The sequence below is a fragment of the Vombatus ursinus genome, unplaced genomic scaffold, assembly GCF_900497805.2.
Source record: "Vombatus ursinus unplaced genomic scaffold, bare-nosed wombat genome assembly UNPS02011014.1, whole genome shotgun sequence".
Classification (NCBI taxonomy): domain Eukaryota; kingdom Metazoa; phylum Chordata; class Mammalia; order Diprotodontia; family Vombatidae; genus Vombatus; species Vombatus ursinus.
In genome coordinates, this window is record NW_020950792.1 from 2967605 (window position 1) to 2988300 (window position 20696).

Consider the following 20696-nt stretch of genomic DNA (forward strand, 5'->3'; position numbering starts at 1 on the left):
ATGATGGCACAGACAAATGAAAATGAAGATGGAGAATAAGAAGACCAGAGCTTACACTATGTTGCATTGTCTTCCAGACAGTCCTCTGGGAAGCAGGAGGAAAACAGATTTAAAGAAAAAAGAGAGATTATTCTACAGGTATTGCCACAGAACAAATAGTATGTTTACTTATGCAAACCGGAATTTTGGCACAAATTTTCCCCGATGAGCAAGTAGCATGTTTGGTAATATGGCACATTTTGAATACATTTTGTAGTCACTCTATGAAGGATCATCTCTCACATGATGAGATTAGCGGTAAATCAGCTAAATGCCTAGCTTAGTGGATTTTTTTTTAAGTTAAAAAAAAAGTTTTCTGAATCACTTAAAGCTACAATAGATTTAATAGGAAACACATCTCTAATGTCTACTATTTAAAACATACTTTTGCCATGACGATAAATTGGCCGGGACCAAGTTATAGCATTGGTTTGACTGCTTGTTTTCAGTACCCATACACCAGGCTGACCTCTAATTTTCTGAAACCTACAGTTGCCTTTTCCAGAGGTTAGCCCAGCAAGGTCTGAAGTTGTATTTGCTCAGTGCTCAAAATCAAGCTGCTCTTTCATGCTGATTTAATCCTGTATATAGATTTTTTTTTAAAAAAAAATCACTTTTATATTAACATTATTAGATACCATTTGTGGAATAAAAGTTTAAGATATGAGGAAAATTCAGTTCTTGTTGAGTATAAATCAACTGCTGAGTAATCAATTAAGTACCAATAAAGAGCCACTGTGACAAAAGGGCTATGGTGATTAGCAGCATTACTGAACAAAAGACACCTGACAGTCAGCTATTTCTTCACCAGATTAGATGGAGGGGGTATCAGTCCCATCAGTGCATCAGGACATTTGGTAGAAGCAAGTGGTGATATTTTGTGATGAGCTGATTTTCTATCTACAGTTAAAGTTACACAACTGTAATCAGAAATGGATAGAACAATCAAAATCATTCTCTATTCCTGAATCTGGGCTATAAAATAAATAACTGGAAGAGATGAATCAGTTTGTGCCTATTAAGAAAATGTAAAAAAAAAATCATTTTTTGGTGTATTTGGTATATTAAAGCTAAATGATAATATCGATGATATCTTTGCATTTTTAAGGCTTATTTTCTTTTCTTTTGCAGTAGTTATCACTAGAATTTCACTTATCTTGGGTAGAAGGAAGGACTCTTTTAGAAACAAAACCCATCAGCATCAGTCCACATAATAATAATGCTGATATGATTTATATGATTAAAGTACCTTTCCATTAATTAAAATCCCCATATCAGTTATTACATTAGAATCCACAGTCATTACTTCAAATATCATTAAAAACAACTCTCCAAGACATTTGTGGGATAGTCATTTGCATTTTTGGCAAACCTCGCATGACTATTAGAATATTCATTTTGAAACTATCTTTTGAAATGGGGTAGATATGCAGAATGACGCATATATCTTTGGACATGGCCAACACAGGAGTTTGTTTTGTTTGAATATGATATTTGTTGCAAGGCTTTATTCCCTAGTAGAAGGATAAGTGGGTAGGAGAGAATGTTTGTCTAATGAAAAGAAACTAATGAAAAAGAAAAAAAAAACTCTTTTGCTTAGCCAATCAGAGAGGTCAAGCATTTAAAAAATGATACTTCTTTTTAAAGAGACATACTTCTTGGAAGTAGTTAAAAACATCTTTTAAAGGAGTGGAGTATCTACAAAGTAGTACAACAAACTTTGTTAATGTCACAGTCAAATGAATTATAGTACAGTGAAGTCATAAAACCACAAAATGAAGCTGGACAGGACATTTGAGACCATCTAGTTCAACCCCTTTGTTTTACAAATCATTCCGCTTCACCAGTGTGTGTCTTGATCAGTTTAGAATGCGGCATGGTTGTGAAATGGAGTGGATGGTTCTGATAGGTTCTGATGTAGCATCATCCTTTCATGTGGGTCATATTAGATGTGGCTTTGGTCAAAATGTGAGCAGGAAATAATATGGAATTAATCTTTCTTTTATTGCTTGGTAGGGGTGAAGGTGGTAGAACCTCATAGGAAGCTCCCTTCTTTTGAGACCAGTATCTTTTTCTGATGAAGATAGTAGACACAGGCAGAGGGCAACTGAAGTTGGGGTTGGACAAGGAAGTAAAGTGGTATTGTTTGGCTTCCAAGCACGCCTTAATGCCGAGAGAATAGTGGAACCCTTGCTCTACCTTCCCATCATGCAATTCCATAGAAAGCCAAAAAGGGAAGAGGATTAGGGTACAGGCAGGTGTTGCACATATCTGATGTCTGCTCAGGGTCTACTTCCACAAGAGTAGACTGCTTATATTCTCTTTGATGTGGGTGTAATAGACTCTTAATCCCAGAGCCTCAGGGAACTGATGATTCTTCCTTCCAGGATGTCTTATGAATGGCCGAGAATTACAAATTGCTAATCCTTATAGTTTAATGAAGTTAACAAACTTGGAATCTATAGTTTAAAAAAACTCCTACTTTGATAGTCTTACAACTAAACTGCCTAAGGTGTTTAAAGGATTATACCAAGCTTTTATTTTGGTATTATGGAAAGGTTCAAATCTGAGCTCTAACACTTATTAGCTATGTGACCCTAAGCCTCAGTTTCCTCATTTATAAAATGTGGATAAAAATATCCATATTACCCATGTCATTGGTTGTTGGGAGGAAAGAGTATTATACGAAAATAATATTAACATTATCACTAATAATTATTAAAAATAAAATATGCTTAGTGATTCAAATTTTCATCAGCAGAATAATGGTCTAATGTTTATTTAAAATGTATATTCAGAGACAGTTGTTCAAAAATACGTCTTTTAGGTACATGAAAAAGTCCATATTGGATGCACATGATGTGTAGGAAAGGTAATTTAAAGTCCTTTTTTGTGTAATTTCTAGTAATTTGAAAATCTTATTAGTTTTGTGATTTTTATTATTATTGCTAAAAATCTGGTGGATTGGTATTTGCAAAGAGTCAAATTTCAGATACCATACTTCCAATGTAATATGGACACTCAAAAACATCACTGGTGTGATGTTACATAGCCATTAACTTGAATAGGTATTATTTGTTACTAGATTGTAAGCTCTCTGAGGACAGACATTACGTCCTTTTTCCTCTTTGCATACCTAATGCCTAGCACGGGGCACTGAATATCATAGACAGATGATAATGTTGCCTTGAAATGAATTGTTTTTGGAAATATAATTTGTCCTGGTCAATTTTACTTTTTGAGAGAGAATAGTTGGTTTCTTAAGTTTTCCTATATTTTACTTGTATAAGAGGCAAAAATGTCTCTGCTTTCCTTTAATCAAATGGGAAGAATTAACTTGTTTTTACAATTCTAATTTTGTTCTTTAAATTTATTTCATTTTCACTAACTACATACAAATGAATGAATATGTCAATTTCTTTAATTTAATTTTATGAAAATTCAAAAAACTTGATTTGCCTAGGTGGGGAACTAACAAAAAACAGACTGATAGCAGGTTCTTTATTTATGTTTTCAAAATCAAAGTATAGACATACCAACACAAGCCAGTTTGAATAAACAATTGGACTCTGTCATTTCGAAAACAATTGGTCCTTGATTGTTTTTTAAAAATAACAGGTTACACTGAATTCAAACCTATCCTCACAAGCACTGCATACCAACATAGCCAAGGTGAAATGGAAGGCTGAGACAATTTCCTAGTTAATTCAGTTACAAAAATGTGCTGCTGCTGAAAACTTGAATTTTATGTGCTCAATAATCAAGATGGAATTCACCAGATAATTAGTTCACCAGTAATTGCCTGACTTGCCAATCCCCTTTGGCTGCTGTGGCAAAGCCTTTCTGTTGTTGTTAGACCTTCATAAAAAGAAATACTGAGCTCTATTTGTATCAGGAGCAAATGCAACCAATTTAATCTCACTACTTTCACCCTATAGAGGGATATTAACTAAAATGTTAAAGTAATTCATAACAGGTGTGTAATAAAAGTATATTTAGAGTAAGAAGTACTCTATTTCTATTTCTAAATTAATTCAGATGTCGTTCAAATGCTTTATGACCTTGTTTTCATCTGCTAGCTTTCCATCAAGATAATTGGTGAAGCAGTATTAATAATAGTAAAAATTAAATAAATACTATTTGTAACGCTGTAGAAATCAGGATGTGAAATAATTTGGAAGCATTACCTTGAAATGATGAGCTTTTAATTTTAAATTTAAATTTTTAATATTTATTTTTAATTGAATTAAGAATAGTTTTTTTCTGATCTTTGTATGGGTAGACAGCATTTATGACTGAGGCCTGTTGAAACTTGGCCCCAGGTATTAAATGCCACCATGAGATAGGGTCTATTTGCAAAGGACTATAACTTTTTGAAGAGATGGGAAAAAATCTCCCACAATATTGGGTAGAAATATTGTTTAGGGGGCCTATGCCAGGGTCTTTTACATATGAAAATTTAATGGAAGCAAAAGTTATAATGAAGTTTCACTGTATCATAATTGAATAAATAACCATTTAAAAAGAAGAACAGAAGCAAATGAATAAGAAATGTGCTATTTTAATTATATCTATTGAAGAACGGGTAGCTTAATCTCCAAATTAATATTTCAGAAGAGCTATGATGTAGAAAATTTGGTCACTGAATGGGTGGATTGATGGGTATACATTTTCTTGAATGATCTAATTTGCAACCTAAAAGAATGATCTCATTCCTTTTCAAAATTCTTATTAAAAGGAAGGCTAAGCTCAATCACTAAGCAAGATAAGATGTAAGAGCGATGTGACTTTCACAGCCAACTTTTTTGAAATCACATGATACTTTCCATGAGGGTGTATAACAAAGATTCAAAATGTCCATCAGCCCATTTTCACTTACCAGCCTATCCAAACTTGTGCCGGCAGCTGTGGTCGGTCTTTCTTCAGGATTGTATGGTCTAAAGCGGGTATTAAAATTTTCAGGAGCTGAACGGGATGATCTCAGAGCAGGAGCAGGCTTGGGCTGGCCACATCCCTGAAAGACCTGGAAGAACCATTGTAAAATCAATACCTACCCAAAAAATGACCACAGCTTATCGCCTTTAGAAGTTCTCATTTCTGGATTTGCTGAGTTCAGATGTGGCAACCATCAATTGCTCAGCTGGGTAGTAATGGGACAGACATTCTTTGTTTCCCCAAAAGTCATTAGTTCTGACCTTCTCAAAATTATTACATAACTTCCTGGATATTGTCTATATGGTAATCATGAAATGAGACTTAACTGAGACCTTTCGTTTTGTTTTGAATAAACACAATTGCTCTTGGTCCATGACTACCAAAAGGACCTGTGATTTCTGGCATTTCTTGCTAAGAAACTCCTTCCACTGACCCATTGCTGGGTACCCACCAGATGCTTTCTGGGGAGGTGCCTGAGGCACACAAGTAGTTAAGTGATTTGCCTAGGGTCACAAGCAGTAAATGTCAGAGATGGGAGTTGAATGAGGTTTTCCTAATTCCAAGTCTGTTGACCTTATTTCTTATGCCAGGCTGCCTCTGCTATGGTTCATGAATGTCAAAATCTTATTTTGATGCTGGTTTAAATCAAGGTGATGTAGGAAAGCAGCCATTATTATTTTGTGATGTATAATCTTGACACTGGGAATCAGGAGATAATAATTCTCATGGAAATGTGGACATTAGCATTTTGGGGTATATTTTGAGGAGATTTAATTTTATAACAGAGGATTTAGGGCTAGAAAGGACTTTAGAGACCATGTCCAATCTCCATACGATCAAAGGCTTAGGGCTGGAAAGTATCTTTAAGATCATCCAGTCCAACCCCCTCATTTTTACAGTTTAGATAACTGAGGCCCAAAGAGTTTAAGAGACTTGCTCAGGATCACAACTTATAAATAAGAGCATTAAACCCAGGTCCTCTGACTCTAAACTCAGAGGTGTTTTTCCCTATATCAAGAAGCCTTCCCTATTTCTACAGAGGAGATGAATCTATTCCTATATATTTTCCTATAACTTTTCCAAAATGATTTATGTAAGTCAATTCATAACTAACATATATAATTTAAAATAACTTCTAATTTTTCATGTGATACTCTATAATTTGCCTCAAAAATGTATTTCATCAAAGCAAATGATATGATTTTACTGAAGTGCCTAGGGAGCTATAGTCTTCTTGAGGGTCACGCTTGATGATAAATCTGCTCTTGTGGCACAATTTTGTTTTGCTCTGTAATAATAATAATTCCTATTTTGCTGTCTTTAAGAGGCCAGTGTTCTGCTGAGCATAAGCACTCTGTCTTGACATTCCTTGGGACTGGTTTAACACAATATTGATTATTCTTCCCTCATACTATTTCTAAAGTTGACTGGTATAAACTAGTGTGGTAAAGATAGTGGGTTCTATTCCCACTAGTGCCTAAATCATTTCCCAGTGGCAAGGTAGGTGCTGATGGAAAGCATTAATATTTTTTAGGCCTCCAGGGTACCATTAAGTATATGATTTTAGATTGCTACCCAAATGACAACTGACATTTTTGTATAAAGCATTAGCTTGAGCAATCTAATTGGCCTTTCTAGGAGTTCACTAAATCACACCATAAATTAGGCTTCTGAAGGAGTTAGCATACTTTCCTCATGTTCCCTTTGGGAAAAATCTGGATCACAGAGTTACCATGAAGTCAAAAGAACATGAAATGCCCTGCAAGAACAACAGTATTCTCACAAAGGGACTTTATCATAATATAGAATATTACCACTTATTTTGACTTTTTTCTTTGTTTCTCTTAAGTATAACCTTAGAAATGAGGACAAAGCACATTCTTACAGCAAAATAGTCTTTCTCAATTTGTAGTTAGTATTCATAATTTATGTTTTGGTATTTAGTAATTTAGCAATAGTTAGCTAGATGATGCAGTGAATACAGTGTCAGCCCCTGAGTCAGGAGGACCTGAGTTCAAATCTGGCCTCAGACACTTATTGGCTATATGACCCCAGACAAGTCACTTAACCCTGTTTGCCTCGGTTTTCTCATCTGCAAAATAAGCTGGAGAAGGAAATGGAAAACCACTGCAGTATCTTTGCAAAGAGAACCCCAAATGGGGTCACAGAGAGCTGGGCACACTGAAACAACTCAACAACAACAAACAATAGTTAGCTGGGTGACAAAGTGAATAGAAAGAAGATCTGAATGTGAATCTTGCCTCAGATACTCCACAGCGGTGTCACCCAAGGCAAGTCATTTAACTTCTCTTTGCCTCAGCTTCTTCATCTGTTAAATGAGGATAATAGCTCCAACACACAGGGTTGTTGTCAGGATCAAATTGTCTTTGAAATGCCAACTGTTCAAATATTTGAAGACCATGATCACATCTATTGCCTGGGCTAAATACGTTTGCTTGTTGTTTCCCCACTAGGTAGTGAGCTTCTTAAGAGCAGAGACTGTCTTAGTTTTTTATTTGTGCTCCCAGCCTCAGAGTGGTGCTTTGTACATTGTAAGTACCCAATAAATGCTTCAATCATTCAACTCTACCTTCTGTTAGGAAAAGATATACTACCTTAAGTGTAAGGGAGGGAGTTGATCAAGGATGAGCAAGTCATTACCTCTGTATCTCAACTATTCCCTTTAAAAAATGGACACAAAACTGCCGATTGCATACTTCCCTTTAAAGGGAAGGTGAAAGGAATAATAAGACAATTTAGAAAGGCATTTGGACCTTCCACTGAAGAACAGCTATAGGAGTAAGAGAGAATTATGATACTTGTCACCTAACCTGCCTCACAAGGCTTGTTGATTTCAGAAAGAGATCTATCTATCTTACTAGCCCTCTATCACATGAGGATTACCAAGATAATGTCTATAAAGTGTGTTGCCATTCTGAGATTAAAGGAGACAGCATTAAACTAGAAGTGTTAAGTGACAATTTTATAGTTTTAGAAGGTGGGTAGTGATAGGAAACTGGCTTTTTAATACAGGCACTCTGTCTTCTAGTTTCTAATTACAATTCTTTTTTTTTCCTTTCCTTCCAGAACTATTACAATATTCTTTACACATTTTGCTTACAATAAACTCAGAAAGTCTTTGTGTTTTTTTTTCTTTACTGAGATATACAAAGCATTTCCTTACCTTATGTCCCTTTGCCTTCTTTATCTTTTTAATTGTCTTCCTAGCCTGATTAGTTATACTCTCACAGAAGTCATTACTGGCATCTTGAGCAGTCTTGACTACAGATAAATCCTCTTTTTAGTCCTGAATGGTTCTTTTTTTATCTTATCACTTTCTATGCAGTGGGTTCTTATTCTGGTGGGAAGGATGATGCTATCACCACTACATCATTTAGGAAACAAAAAATTGAACTCTGATCTTTTATCTTAAACTAAGGAGACTTTTAAATTTTGCCTCATCAGTGTTAAAGCACACTGGGAGTCAACTGCCTTCTTTTATTTATTGGGTGTTTAAGTGGTCTCTCAAAAGGTTACTGAATTAACTATTTTTCAGATGGCCATTTGGCTGTACATCTATCATATATGTCCCTCCTCCTTTGGATTCTATAACAATGTTTCCTCATGGTTCTCTTCCTACTGAGTCTGTGACCCATCAATCAATCAATAAGTATTTAAGCACCTACTGTATGCCAGTTACTGTACTAAGAGTAAAAAAAAAATCTGTTCCTGCTATTGAGGAGCTTCCAGTCTATTGGGGACAAAACATTCACACATATAAGTATGGATATACTATATATGAAATAAATACAAAGTAATTTGGGGAGGGAAAGGTACTAGCATCTTAAAGTCCTTTTTAAAAAATAAAATTCTATTGTTATCTCTTGCTTTTGTTATTTAAGTCATTTTTCAGTTGTGTCCAATTCTTGGCAAAGATACTGGAGTGGTTTGTCATTTCCTTCTCCAGCTCATTTTACAGATAAGGAACTGAGTGACTTGCCCAGGGTAACACACCTAGTAAGTGCTGAAGCTGGATTTGAACTCAGAAAGAGGAGTCTTCCGAACTCCAGGCCGAGCCTTCTATACACTACACCACTCAGCTGCCCTTGCTCTTGTTTTTTTTTAGGAACCTTAAATTTCTCCCAGTATTTCTCCTCCTTCTTTTTAAGTGAGCCATCTCATATAACAAATATTTTTCTTACTCTTTTTTTCCACTTACTAGTATTTTATTTTTTCTAATTACATGTAAAGATAGTTTTCAGCATTCACTTCAGCATTCAAGATTTTGAGTTTCAAATTTTTCTCTATCCCTCCCTTCTCTCCTCCCAAAACAGCAAACAATCTGATATAGATTACATATGTTCAATCATATTAATTATATTTCCACACTAGTCATGTTGTGAAAGAAGAATCATAACAAAAGGGAAAAACCACGAGAAAGAAAAAAAACAACAAAACAACAACAAAAGTGAAATTAGTATGCTTCGATCTGCATTCAGATTCCATTGTGTTTTCTCTGGATGTGGATAGCATTTTCCATCATAAGGCTTTTGGAATTGACTTAGATCACTGTATTGCTGAGAAGAACTAAGTCTATCATAGTTGAACATTACACAAGGTTGCTGTTACTATGTACAATATTATCCTGGTTCTGCTCACTTCACTCAGTATCAATTCATGTAAGTCTTCCAGGTTTTTTCTGAAATTCGCTTGCGCATCATTTCTTATAGTACAACAGTGTTCCATTAAATTCACATACCACAACTTGTTCAGTCATTCCTCAAATGACAGGCATTCCCTCAATTTCCAATTCTTGGCTACCACAAAAAGAGTTGCTATAAATATTTTCGTACGTGTGGGCCTTTTTATGATCTCTTTGGGATACAGACCTAGGAGTGGTAAGGGTATGTATGCACAGTTTTATAGCCCTTCGGGCATAATAACAAAGATTTTTTTTTTAAAGAAAAAAAAGGAAGAAAAGCAAAATCAAACAAAACATTGAAAAAGCCTGAAAACATATGTAAATGAGCTGTGGACCTTGGATCTCTCTAAAAAGTGGGTGGCTGGGGAGCGATCTTCTCATATCTCTTCTTTGGGACCATGATTGTTCTTCATAATTCTGCAACATGCACTTTCGGTTGTTTTATAGTTGTTGTCCTTTCCACCCGCATTGTAGTCTTTGTGTATGTTATTTTCTTGGCTCTGCTTAATTCACTCTGCATCAGTTCATGAAGGTCTTTCCATGTCTCTCTCCATTCATCGTATTTGTTGTTTGTCACAAGCCAGTAATACTCCATTTCATTCAGGTGCCACAATTTGTTCAGCCACTTCCCAACTGAAGGGTATCTACTTTGTTTCCAATTCTTTGCTGCCACAAAAAGTGTTGCTTTAAATAGTTTGGTGGAGAGCAGGTTTCTTCTTCTCATTGACTTCGTAGGGGTATATGCCTAGTGGTGGAATCTCTGGGTCAAAGGGTATAGACATTTCAGTCCTTTTATTTGCATAATTCCAAGTTACTTTCCAAAATGGTTGTACTGATTCAAACAAGAATGTTCTAATCTATCTTTGCAGCTTTGCCTTGCTATCTTCACCTTCATGTCCTCCATTTCCCAGCTAAACTGGACTGCGTATTTCATTCTATCTTGTTGTCTTTTGTCTATGTGCCTATATGTGTCTATGTGCTCATGCTGTGTTCCCATAAGTGAAATAAATTCATACCCCCAACTATGTTTGTTGAAATTTCTCCTGGTCTTAAAGGTTTAGCTCAGACACCTTCTCCCTTAAGTTGTCCAGGTGAAATGAGAATAGGATTGTTTCATTCTTTCTATTTGTAACCTCAGAGCCTCAGTTAGTGCTTTGTATATGGCAGACAATTAATAAGTGCTTACTGATTGATTTCTCCAGTTGAAAGTGATCTCTCCTAATTTCTCACAGGGCTTTGCCTGAACTTTTCCTTCCACAAACCACAAGGTCTGCCTTGTAGGACAACTTATATGTGTGGGTCTTATCTTTTCAAATTTGATTTCAAATTCTTTCTGGGCAGAGTCTGTGTTTTGTGTATCTATGTATTCCTAGCACCTAGCATACTGCCTTGCATAGGACAGACACATATTTAACTCAATCTTCCAAAATAAAGTCTATTATGAGATCACTGTATATACTATTATTAATTTAATCATTTTGACTGATGATAGAGAGCCAGTAATATTTGTGAGAAGCTTCACTGTAAAGGAAAAAGAGTAATTAACTAGGGACTCAAACAGCTGAGCTCTGTTTTCTTCTGATCACTAGCTGTGTGGCTTTAAGCAAGTCACTGTACCTTTCTAGCCCTCATTTTCATCATCTGTGAAACAGGGATGCCATCTGCCTTGTTTACCTTACAGGATTGATGTCAGGATACTAATACCAACAATAACGACTGAGGTTTATATAGTGCTCACAAAAACCTAGGGAAGTACTAGGTAATCAAATGAGATTATTTATGTGAATGAACTAGAGAAAAAACTATTATTTATATATAAAGTATTGCTGATATATTATTTGAATTGACTAATAATTAAATGAGCTGGGGAAGGAAATGGCAAACCATTGCAGTATTGTTGGGGCTGGGGGCATCTAACAGGTTTTCAGTTAGAAAAGCAGAAGTGGAAAGGAATATAGCCAAAACCTTAGGACTTTAAAAATCCCTCTAACATTTCCCAAATCCGCTTATCTCAACCAACTCAAGCCAAGCCAAGCAAACAATTTTGTTAGAATAATAATCAAGGCAGGAATTATGTTCCCTTTGTGATCAAATTCCCTTGGCTCTAAGAGCTGCCTAGCAAAAGTGATAAACATGTCAAGAACAGGCACACAGAGTCGTTTGTTGTTGCTTGGCAAAGATACTGGAGTGGTTTGCTATTTCCTTCTCCAGTTCATTTTACAAATGAAGAAATTGAGGCAAACAGGGTTAAGTGAATTGTCCAGGGTCACACAGCTAGATCTGTGTGAGGCTGGATTTGAACTCAGGTCTTTCTGACTCCAGGTCTGGCGCTCTATCCACTATTCCATCTAGCAACCCTTAAGTGGCTAGGCACTGGAATCAAAGGATTGATTTGATGATTGGGTTCATATCTTGGCTTTTAGCTGTGTGACTTAGGGTAAGTCACTTATTTTCTCTGGGCCTCAGTTTCCATATCTGAAAAGGAGGAGGGGTTGAACTAGATGATCCCTGATGATCAAAAAATGATCCTAAATAGAAATCTCCATTTGTATGACAGGTGAGGTAGAAATTGTGAGCTAATTGTTATCAGAGTGACAATTTTGGCTAGGCAAAGATAAAAGCCTACTGGTATCTCTGTTCTCACTAAAAGAGCTAACAATGATAGGTACTAGTGACTGCTTATTAGCTTAATTTTTCAAGGATTGAAGTACTATAGTATATAACACATAGTATACAGTATAGTATAATAGTATAATACTGTTGCAGTATATTGTAAGAGTTAGCACAGTGGATGGAGAACTGGTCTCAGGAAGGCTGAGTTCAAATCTAGCCTCAGACACTTGATAGCTGTGTGACACCGGGGAAATCACTTAACCTCTGTCTGCCTCAGATTTTTCACTGTAAAATGGGTATAACAAAAGTGCCTACTTCCCAACATTGTTGTAAGGATAAGATGAGATATGTCTGAAGGGCTTTGCAAACTTTAAGGTACCATTTAAATGCTAGCTATTATTGTCATATTTTACCACAGAGGTGATGACTATTCAAAGGAGGCAGCATGGAATGAGCAGTGAATTTAGCATCAGAATACTGGGATTCATTCAGATAATAGTTTTGCAACTTACCACTGGTGTGACCATGTGCCAGTCATTTTGGATCTCAGTTTTCCTTATCTGTAAAATTAAGGGCTTGGAGTAGATGACCTCTAAAGGTCCTTCTAGTTCCAAAAGTCTTATAATCCTAAGTAGGAAAATGCCTATATTTAGTTTGCAAATCAACCAATATATTTTTTTTTCCAGTGGCTTTAGCACCTCACTTCATTAAAGCCAATAAAATAGAAAAGTTCTGTTACTAGCTAGTTAAGATTCAGATGACAAGTGCTGAGAGGTGACGGTGGTGGCTGGGACGCAGGTCTGTAATTCCTATTGCCAGAGATGCTAAGGTTGGTGGATCACTTGAGTTTGAGAATTCTGAGTTGCAGTGAGGTAAAGCCTTAGATCAGGTGTTCACACTAAATCTGACACCGACATGGTGAGTCCCCATGAGTGAAGAGGGGGATGCAGTCTCACAAGGCTGCCTAAGGAGGGGTGACCTATTCAGGAAGGTCAACACTCCCATGCCAATCGATATTGTGATTAAGCCTGTGAGTGGCCAATGTGCTTCCAGTCTGGGCAAGACAGAGAGATCCAGTCTCAAAAAAAATAGGTAACATTCTCAAGATTCATTTTTAAAATGGCTCAGGTTTACACCAATAATATCATTCTAATAAACACACCAGCTAATAACATCCTAAGAAAAATTTTCTGAGTAGAGTACTGAATCATTTTGAAAGTATCATCTCATCTTAGTTTGTATCTGTCTCTTTCTGTTAACTCCACCATGTTCATACGAGGCATTTCATTCTTTCATTTCTGATTATTTGGACTGGCAATTTTCCACAAGGTTTGGTCTTGGGAAAGTGACTTCAGAATTTCATCTTTCTGTCCCAGGAATTGGCCTCCCTGCCCCACTCCCTCCTTTCCCATAATGAAATAAATGAGGAGATGTTTGATTCATGGTTTTTTATCCTTCAAGGTTTGATTACAATGGCCTCTTGGCCAAGATTCCTGGCAAAGTCATTTGAAGGCCCCTGTGAATTCAAAATTCTGCTGAGAGGATTCTGACCTAAACTAAATATAGTCAAGTCATCAGATCTTGTTTTGGCTTCTCTTCATTGACTTTAATTCTAGAAAGCCAACTACTGCGTCAGTTTTGAAGTTTCTAAAATTTATTTCTAATGCCTACACAAACCTGGTTCCAGTGAATCTGTAAAATCCTTAGTATATTTCTTGAGTTCTTCACTTCAATAAAAATAGATTCTTTCCATTTCCTGGAGAAAATAATTCTTCCTGAAGGTTTTTGCATTCCTCAGTCAGCAGAGAGCCTTGACATTTCCTCCCAAGTGGCAGGTAGAGAACACTTACATTTAACTCTACCAGGCTTACTTTGGGGATTGTGGAGAGAAAAGACACCTTGACTCTGAAGCTAATTAAAACATACTTTCACATGATCTTTGATTAGTAGATTTTTCGACAATGAAATGGACTTACAGTACTCTAAATACCACATGAGATCAAAGATTCATAGACTTGGAGGTGGAAGATCCAGAAAGGTCAAGTAATTTGCCCAGGTCAGTCAGCCAATAAATATTTGTTTAGCACATACTAAATGCTAGGCATGGTGCTAAATGCTGGGGATTCAAAGTCTCTCCCCTCGCGGAGCTCACAATCTAAAAAGGAAGACAGAACAATTAAAAAAGGGGGTAGGGCAGAGTTATATGATGCAGAGGCATCCAGGTGGGAAATTATGAGATATATATCTGGGGCCTCCTCTTTAAATAGAGAATCTGGGAGGAGCTCTCTGATGTGTACCAGATAGTAAATAGCATTGGTAGCATTTGAACCCAGGCCCTTCAACTCTAAACCTCATAGGAAAAATTAATTTAAAAAACTGAAAATGATTTTTAGTTTTCTGTAGGCTTGGCTCACTGACTACCTTCTATACTACAAGCCTTTTTTGACCCTCTCTCAGCTACTACTGTCTCCTTTGCAAATTTCCTTGTATTAATTTTGTACCTATTTTGTGTGAGTCTAGATATGTACATTTTGTCTCCCAGAGAGAATGTAAACTCCTTGAGAGACCTTGCCTAATATTTCACTGACAAATTGATGCCATTCACCAAGAGCTCTCTCTTCTTCCTTCCTCCTTATCTCACATTACTCAGATGCTTTCTGCAACTATAACCTTCTTTACCCCTGAGGCACATGAAGTGGTGGCTTTTTTCCTTGCCCAAGCAAATGTCTTGACAGGCACAAGTGATCCCATTACATTCTGATTAAGAAATGCTTGCTGATTGACTTTCGATTTTATATCTCTGGCACCTAGTTCAATGCTTGACACTTAGTAGGGTCTAAATAAATGCTTGTTGATTGATTGATAGATTCAAGAGTTTGGAAAGATGACTCCATATAGAAGGCATCATCTTTGAAGCATCACGAATTCAGAGAAGAATGTGATTCACTATGATTATTTTAAGTACTTCATTTCATGCTTAATTTCTGCTTATGGATAGACTCAGTTGAATTTAAAATTGTTTAAAATTCTTATTGTTTACCCTAAACCTAAACTCATTTGAGTGATGAACTCCAAAGGAAGGCTTCAGAGAAAGTTCCTTAAAGTTGGAGATTTTCAATTTGGTTCATTTCAATTCAACAGACTTTTTATTAAACACCTAATAGTTACCAGATATTGGAAAAATGACAAAGATGAAGTAGTCTCTGACCTTGGAAAGCTTACATTTTACTGGGGGGATGCAAAGTATAAGACAAGTAAAGATAATCTGAGGAAGGAAAAGCATTAGTAACTAGAAAAAAGGAAAGGCTTTAAGTAGCATCTTAGTTGACCCTTGAAGAAAGCTAAGAATTCAAAGTAGCAAAGCTGAGGAGGGAGTGCATTCTAGTCAAGGAGGATCGGGGATAGTCTTGTGTATAGAACAAGAGATGGAATGCCATGTCCAGGTTACATGGCTGTTTTGGCTGAATCAGAGAAAAAAGTCCAGAAAGGTAGGTCATGAATAGATTGTGTAGGGTTTTAAATTCTAAGCTCAGAAATTTGTATTTTACCTAGGGGTAATAGGGACCCACAGAAGATTATATGCTAATTAAGGAAGGTTATTTTGGCACCTTTGTGGGGAATGGTTTGGAGAGAAAAGAAAGAGGAATCAGGGAGATCACTTAAAAAGCTGTTGCAATATTATGGGAGAGAGGGGATGAAGCCTGGACTTAGACTTTGTCATTAAAAGAAAAAAATTGGATGTATTTCCAGAAATATATGTTTCTTGACCATTCTTTCTGATCTTTATATAACAAAGCCATTACGTTAGTTTGGAATCTTGGAACTGAAAAGTTGGAGTTTAAATATTGTGTGATCTTGTATAAGAAAGGGGTATAAAGAGTCCTTTTACATGTACTAACAAAAAAAGGGAAATGAAATACAGAAAATTCTTGCAAATGTTTGGCCATCTTCTAGTTGTCTGATCAAATGGTGTAAATGACTAGCTGACATGACAGCAAGAATATGAATTTTTGGATTTGAAAGAATCAAATAATCATAGAAGTGTTTTCTTTTCTTTTTTTTCTTTTAAATTTGCAAGAAAAAATGGAATGAAAATGAATTAAAGTGTTATGTTGATTTATTTATTTTATAGCAACAAAGTAAGATGAGTTGGCCTGTCAGTACTGGGGCCTCCCAGATGCCTCTTTCAATGGAAAAATAATGTATTCAGTGCATTGCTTGCAGAGATAACATCAAATCTCTGCAGTTAACCCATGGAGTTTACTATTCTTTCTTGGTCATAGCTTTCTGAAGGTTGTATTCAAAATACCTTCAAACATTGTTTTGGCATCTCATATGCTATATGGAGTGGTTTCTTGCTGTTTTTTTTTTTCATTCAATCTATACTAGGTTAGAGGAGAGGGTTTAAGTAAGGGAGGCATGTGAGAAACAACCCCAATGTATCTTCCAATAGCAGACACTAATCACAAACACAAGCAGTGTTTCATTGGGTAAGATGCAGGCCAGGAGCCACCTGACTGGATGGATTCCTCCTATCACATCGAATAGTTTGTCTCTATGGTCAAGATTGGGCACAGTTCTTCGAGAGATGCGGCAATTTAAGGCCTGTAGTCATCCAATATCTAGCTAGCCAAAAGAATTTGTTAGAGAAGAGGTAGAACACACAATTAATTCTTGTTAGCAACCATTCATACACATTAGTTTTCAGCTTGATTCCAGGGCTTGTTTTATTCTTAAGCACTGGAATTCCCTTCAGCTTCCTACTTTCCTCTTTTGAAGCCATCTCCATAAATCAAGGGGAAACTTTCTCCGCTGAAGAGAAAGTGTCTCTTGATGAAAGAACTCAAAGGTTGATCTAGATCAGCTCTTAGCCTTTTTTTTTTTTTTTTTTTTTTGGTAACATGGACCCCTTTGGCAATTTGGTGAAGCCTAAGGACCGCTTCTTTGAATAATGTTTTTAAGTGCATAAAATAAAACACAGGATTACAAAGGAAACCAATTATATTGAAATAAAGCTATCAAAATATTTTATGTTAATTATCCCCAGGTTAAGCACCCCGATCTTAATGTTGAACCACCCGTATATTTAGAGAAGAAAGACAGCTATATTCTGAATTGTTTTGTTTTGTTTTAATTTTAGGTCCTCGGGTTTTTGTTTCTGTAGTATGTCTAAGAAATGAAGCTCAAGAACTGTCTGGATAAAATTAAGCCCCTTAAAGCCATCATACTTTTCTGTAATAGGCTCTTCCCTTGTCTGTAATAAGCATTAATTGAATGGGTAGTTTCAGTTAGAATTTAATAAGTTTTTGTCCTTAATTTAGATTATATCTGACAAACCAATCTTTCCCTGGATTAGCCTTGAAATTATTCCTAATGTAGTTAAATTACATTTAGTGAGATAAGTTTCATCTTCCTGATAGGAGAGGAAGGAACTCACCAACAGGTCTGGAATATCTAGGCTTTTGAAAATCACAGGCTCAGAATTGAGAGTTCTGATTTATTGCTCTTGAAAAGGACTTCAATTCCTTCAAAAATCCCAACAAGCCTTCAAAATATTTAACTCCCCTGACCTGGGTGGGTAACAAAGATTGGAGAATAAGACAGCAGTTCTTCAACCGGGAAGATCAATATGAAGACAGGGAGGGTTGTATGGGTGTGGTTGAAATGACTGCTTCATGGTAATAGATGCAGGATTTATGTTTCTTCTAAATATATTACCTTCGGTACATTCCAGGCGGTGATCTAGCCACATTGGGTCCTTCTCAAGGGTGGCTACTATCAGCAATGAAGTAAATATCTGTAGGGTTCATTGAGCACTGGGAGATTTTCAATTAAAAATGGTACAAGATGGGCAGTGGATAGAGCACCAGCCCTGGAGTCTAGAGGACCTAAGATTAAATCTGGCGTCAGACACTTACTAGCTGGGTGACCCTGGAAAAGTCATTTAAACCCAATTTAGATCAATTTCATGGTGCATAGTGGACACTCAGTAAATATTTTTGGGAATGAATGAATAAATAAATAAATATACCTGTGAATTTCATTTATTCATGTAATCAGTGAGGAGCTGGAGCTGATATAGCTGTCCATTTCATTTAATATGGTGGAAACTTGTGTGTGTGTGTGTGTGTGTTTATTTAATGCTGGGGAAGGACAGAAATACACAGGATCTAAGATCGGAGAGTTTGGGAAGTATTAAATGAATGCCTTCAGCTGACACATTAGAAAGATGTGAAGCAAGGACTATAACCTTTTGTAAAGAAATAATGAAGTTCTGGAATTATTTGGATACCATCTATGTTTATTCAATGTAGGTGGGGCATTTTAATTCAGTGCTTTTCCAGAATGAAGTTTGAGGAGTTATTTTCTTTGCAACTTTTTCAATAAAATGGTGAAATGTCCACATTCTAAGGAAGTACTAGAATCATAGTTTCCACTGAGAAGTTTAAATCACACCCTGGATCCAAAGCCACCATAATTTGTAAACTGTACAATTCCCAGAATGCCTCTATCGTCCCTAATTATTAAAGAGCTTCTGGCTTCACCTAATGCTTGGCTAATAGAAGTTAATGATGTTTTGCTGAAATCTGAAAGTCAGACTACACCAAATTTGTTGAGCATATTTATTGATACTGAGTAACAATTCTTTCAAGCCAAAAGGAAGAAAGGAAGAGAGACAGACAGATCATATTTAGCTACAAAATAAAATTCTGATTTTAGTTAATAAGTAGTATCAAGTATGTGACTTATGTAGAAAGCAAATTTAAATACAAAATTAAAGAATATTTTCATGTAGAATATTTCTGTGATTTAAATCAAATAGATTTTTTCCCCTCAAGCTAGAAAGTTTTTGATTTATCAAATGAGTAGAAAGTTCAAAATGAGGACCAGTTACTACATTCAGTAAGGAGGTAAATCCTCATGTTTACTTCTTTAAAAATTATACTTTGTGATCATATAGGGAGCAAATGAAGAAAAAGAATAAAATTCTGGATTACTGATTTCTACAGAATATTAAAAGATAAAATTCAGGATCATAACCCTTAGAACAACAAAAAATAACAGCCTGTTAAATTCTGAATTTTAATAAAAGGGTTTCTTTCATCTGAAATTTTGGTGTTTTGTATTTGTATTATCATTTAGCACAGTGCCTGGCATAAAGTAAGTGCTTAAAATTTTTTTGTTGATTGATTATTTCATTCCTGGATTAACAGCTGGCAAGAAATAAAGGTGATCTATCTCAGTATACTAGAGGCAGGATGACCTCACATTTAGTAAGGTTGGACAGGTTTTCTCTATGGAGCTAGGTAAGAGCTATTTAAACTGGAGCTACATGTGTTTCACTTAATAGACAGCTCTCTATTTTATTCTAGGAGATGCCAAGAAAATAAATTCCCAGATTCCATCCAGAAAAAAGAGTAGTTCTTATGAGAAGTCTTTTCTTTCCATTCCTATGGGAAAATGATACCCTCTCTCCTAATCCTATCACATAGAAAAAGATTGCTGGTGTTTTTAGCAGCTCATGTAATGAAAAGAACATTGCACTGGCAGTGGGGACATCATAAGATCACAGATTTAGAGTTATGAGACATTAAAGGCGAGCTGGCTCAACTTCTTCCTTTGAGGAAAGATGTCCTGAAGATTTTCGTTAAAATCCCAGCTCTGCCACTTTAAAAAAAAAACAAACATGTGAATTTGGGAAAGTCATTTAACTTCTCTTCTTCATGTGTAAAATGAAAGGGTTGGATTGAATGAGGTCCCTTTGAGCTCTGAGACTCTATCATCCTATTATGTCCTTCCACTTTTCCCGTAGGATTTCAGAGCTACTTGTTCCAGAACTAACCTTTCTAAGGCAGCTGGAGAAAGAGTAGGACTGGATGTTATGGACTGTTTCTTCTGTGCCAACCTCCATCCACACCCCCAATGACTAAACCAGGTTAAACTTTGGGGTTGGCCTTAGGAATACAGATGTACAACTTTCCACCTGTGTGCTGATGTCTAAGATTCTTTGAACAAGGCTAAATTTCATTCCAAAATTAAGGTCAAAGTCTTTAAAATGGCACTGCCTATTGTAGATGAAATTGTGTGAATGGTTATTAGTCAACATAAATGATTGACAAAGTAACTCATTCCACATTTTGATACCAGGAATGTGGTAGAGCCTTAGTAGGGGGAGGGAGAATTGCAACTAACATAGAAAAGGGGTGCTGAAAGAGGAAGCTGGGGATACTTCACAGGCTTTGCAAGTTCTCTACACTTGGCTCTACGTATCTGCAATTGGGTGGAGAAAAATAGGATGTGTGCCCTGAGTCATTTTTATTTCTTCTCTCAGTTAGCTGCCAACTCCAGGCACTCCTGCTTCATATTATGTATTTAGAGGTTTGGTTTTATTTAGTTTAGTTTTATA

The 20696-nt window shown here is 36.1% G+C and overlaps 1 protein-coding gene across 1 annotated transcript in view; it reads right to left on the reverse strand.

Annotated features, from left to right (window-relative positions):
* Positions 1-20696, reverse strand: part of GPC6 (glypican 6) — a 1245595-nt gene that overhangs the window by 102702 nt on the left and 1122197 nt on the right. Inside the window, exon 6 of the mRNA XM_027855687.1 lies at positions 4919-5062. Coding sequence (XP_027711488.1) covers positions 4919-5062 — 144 coding nt within the window. The remainder of the gene's footprint in view (positions 1-4918; positions 5063-20696) is intronic.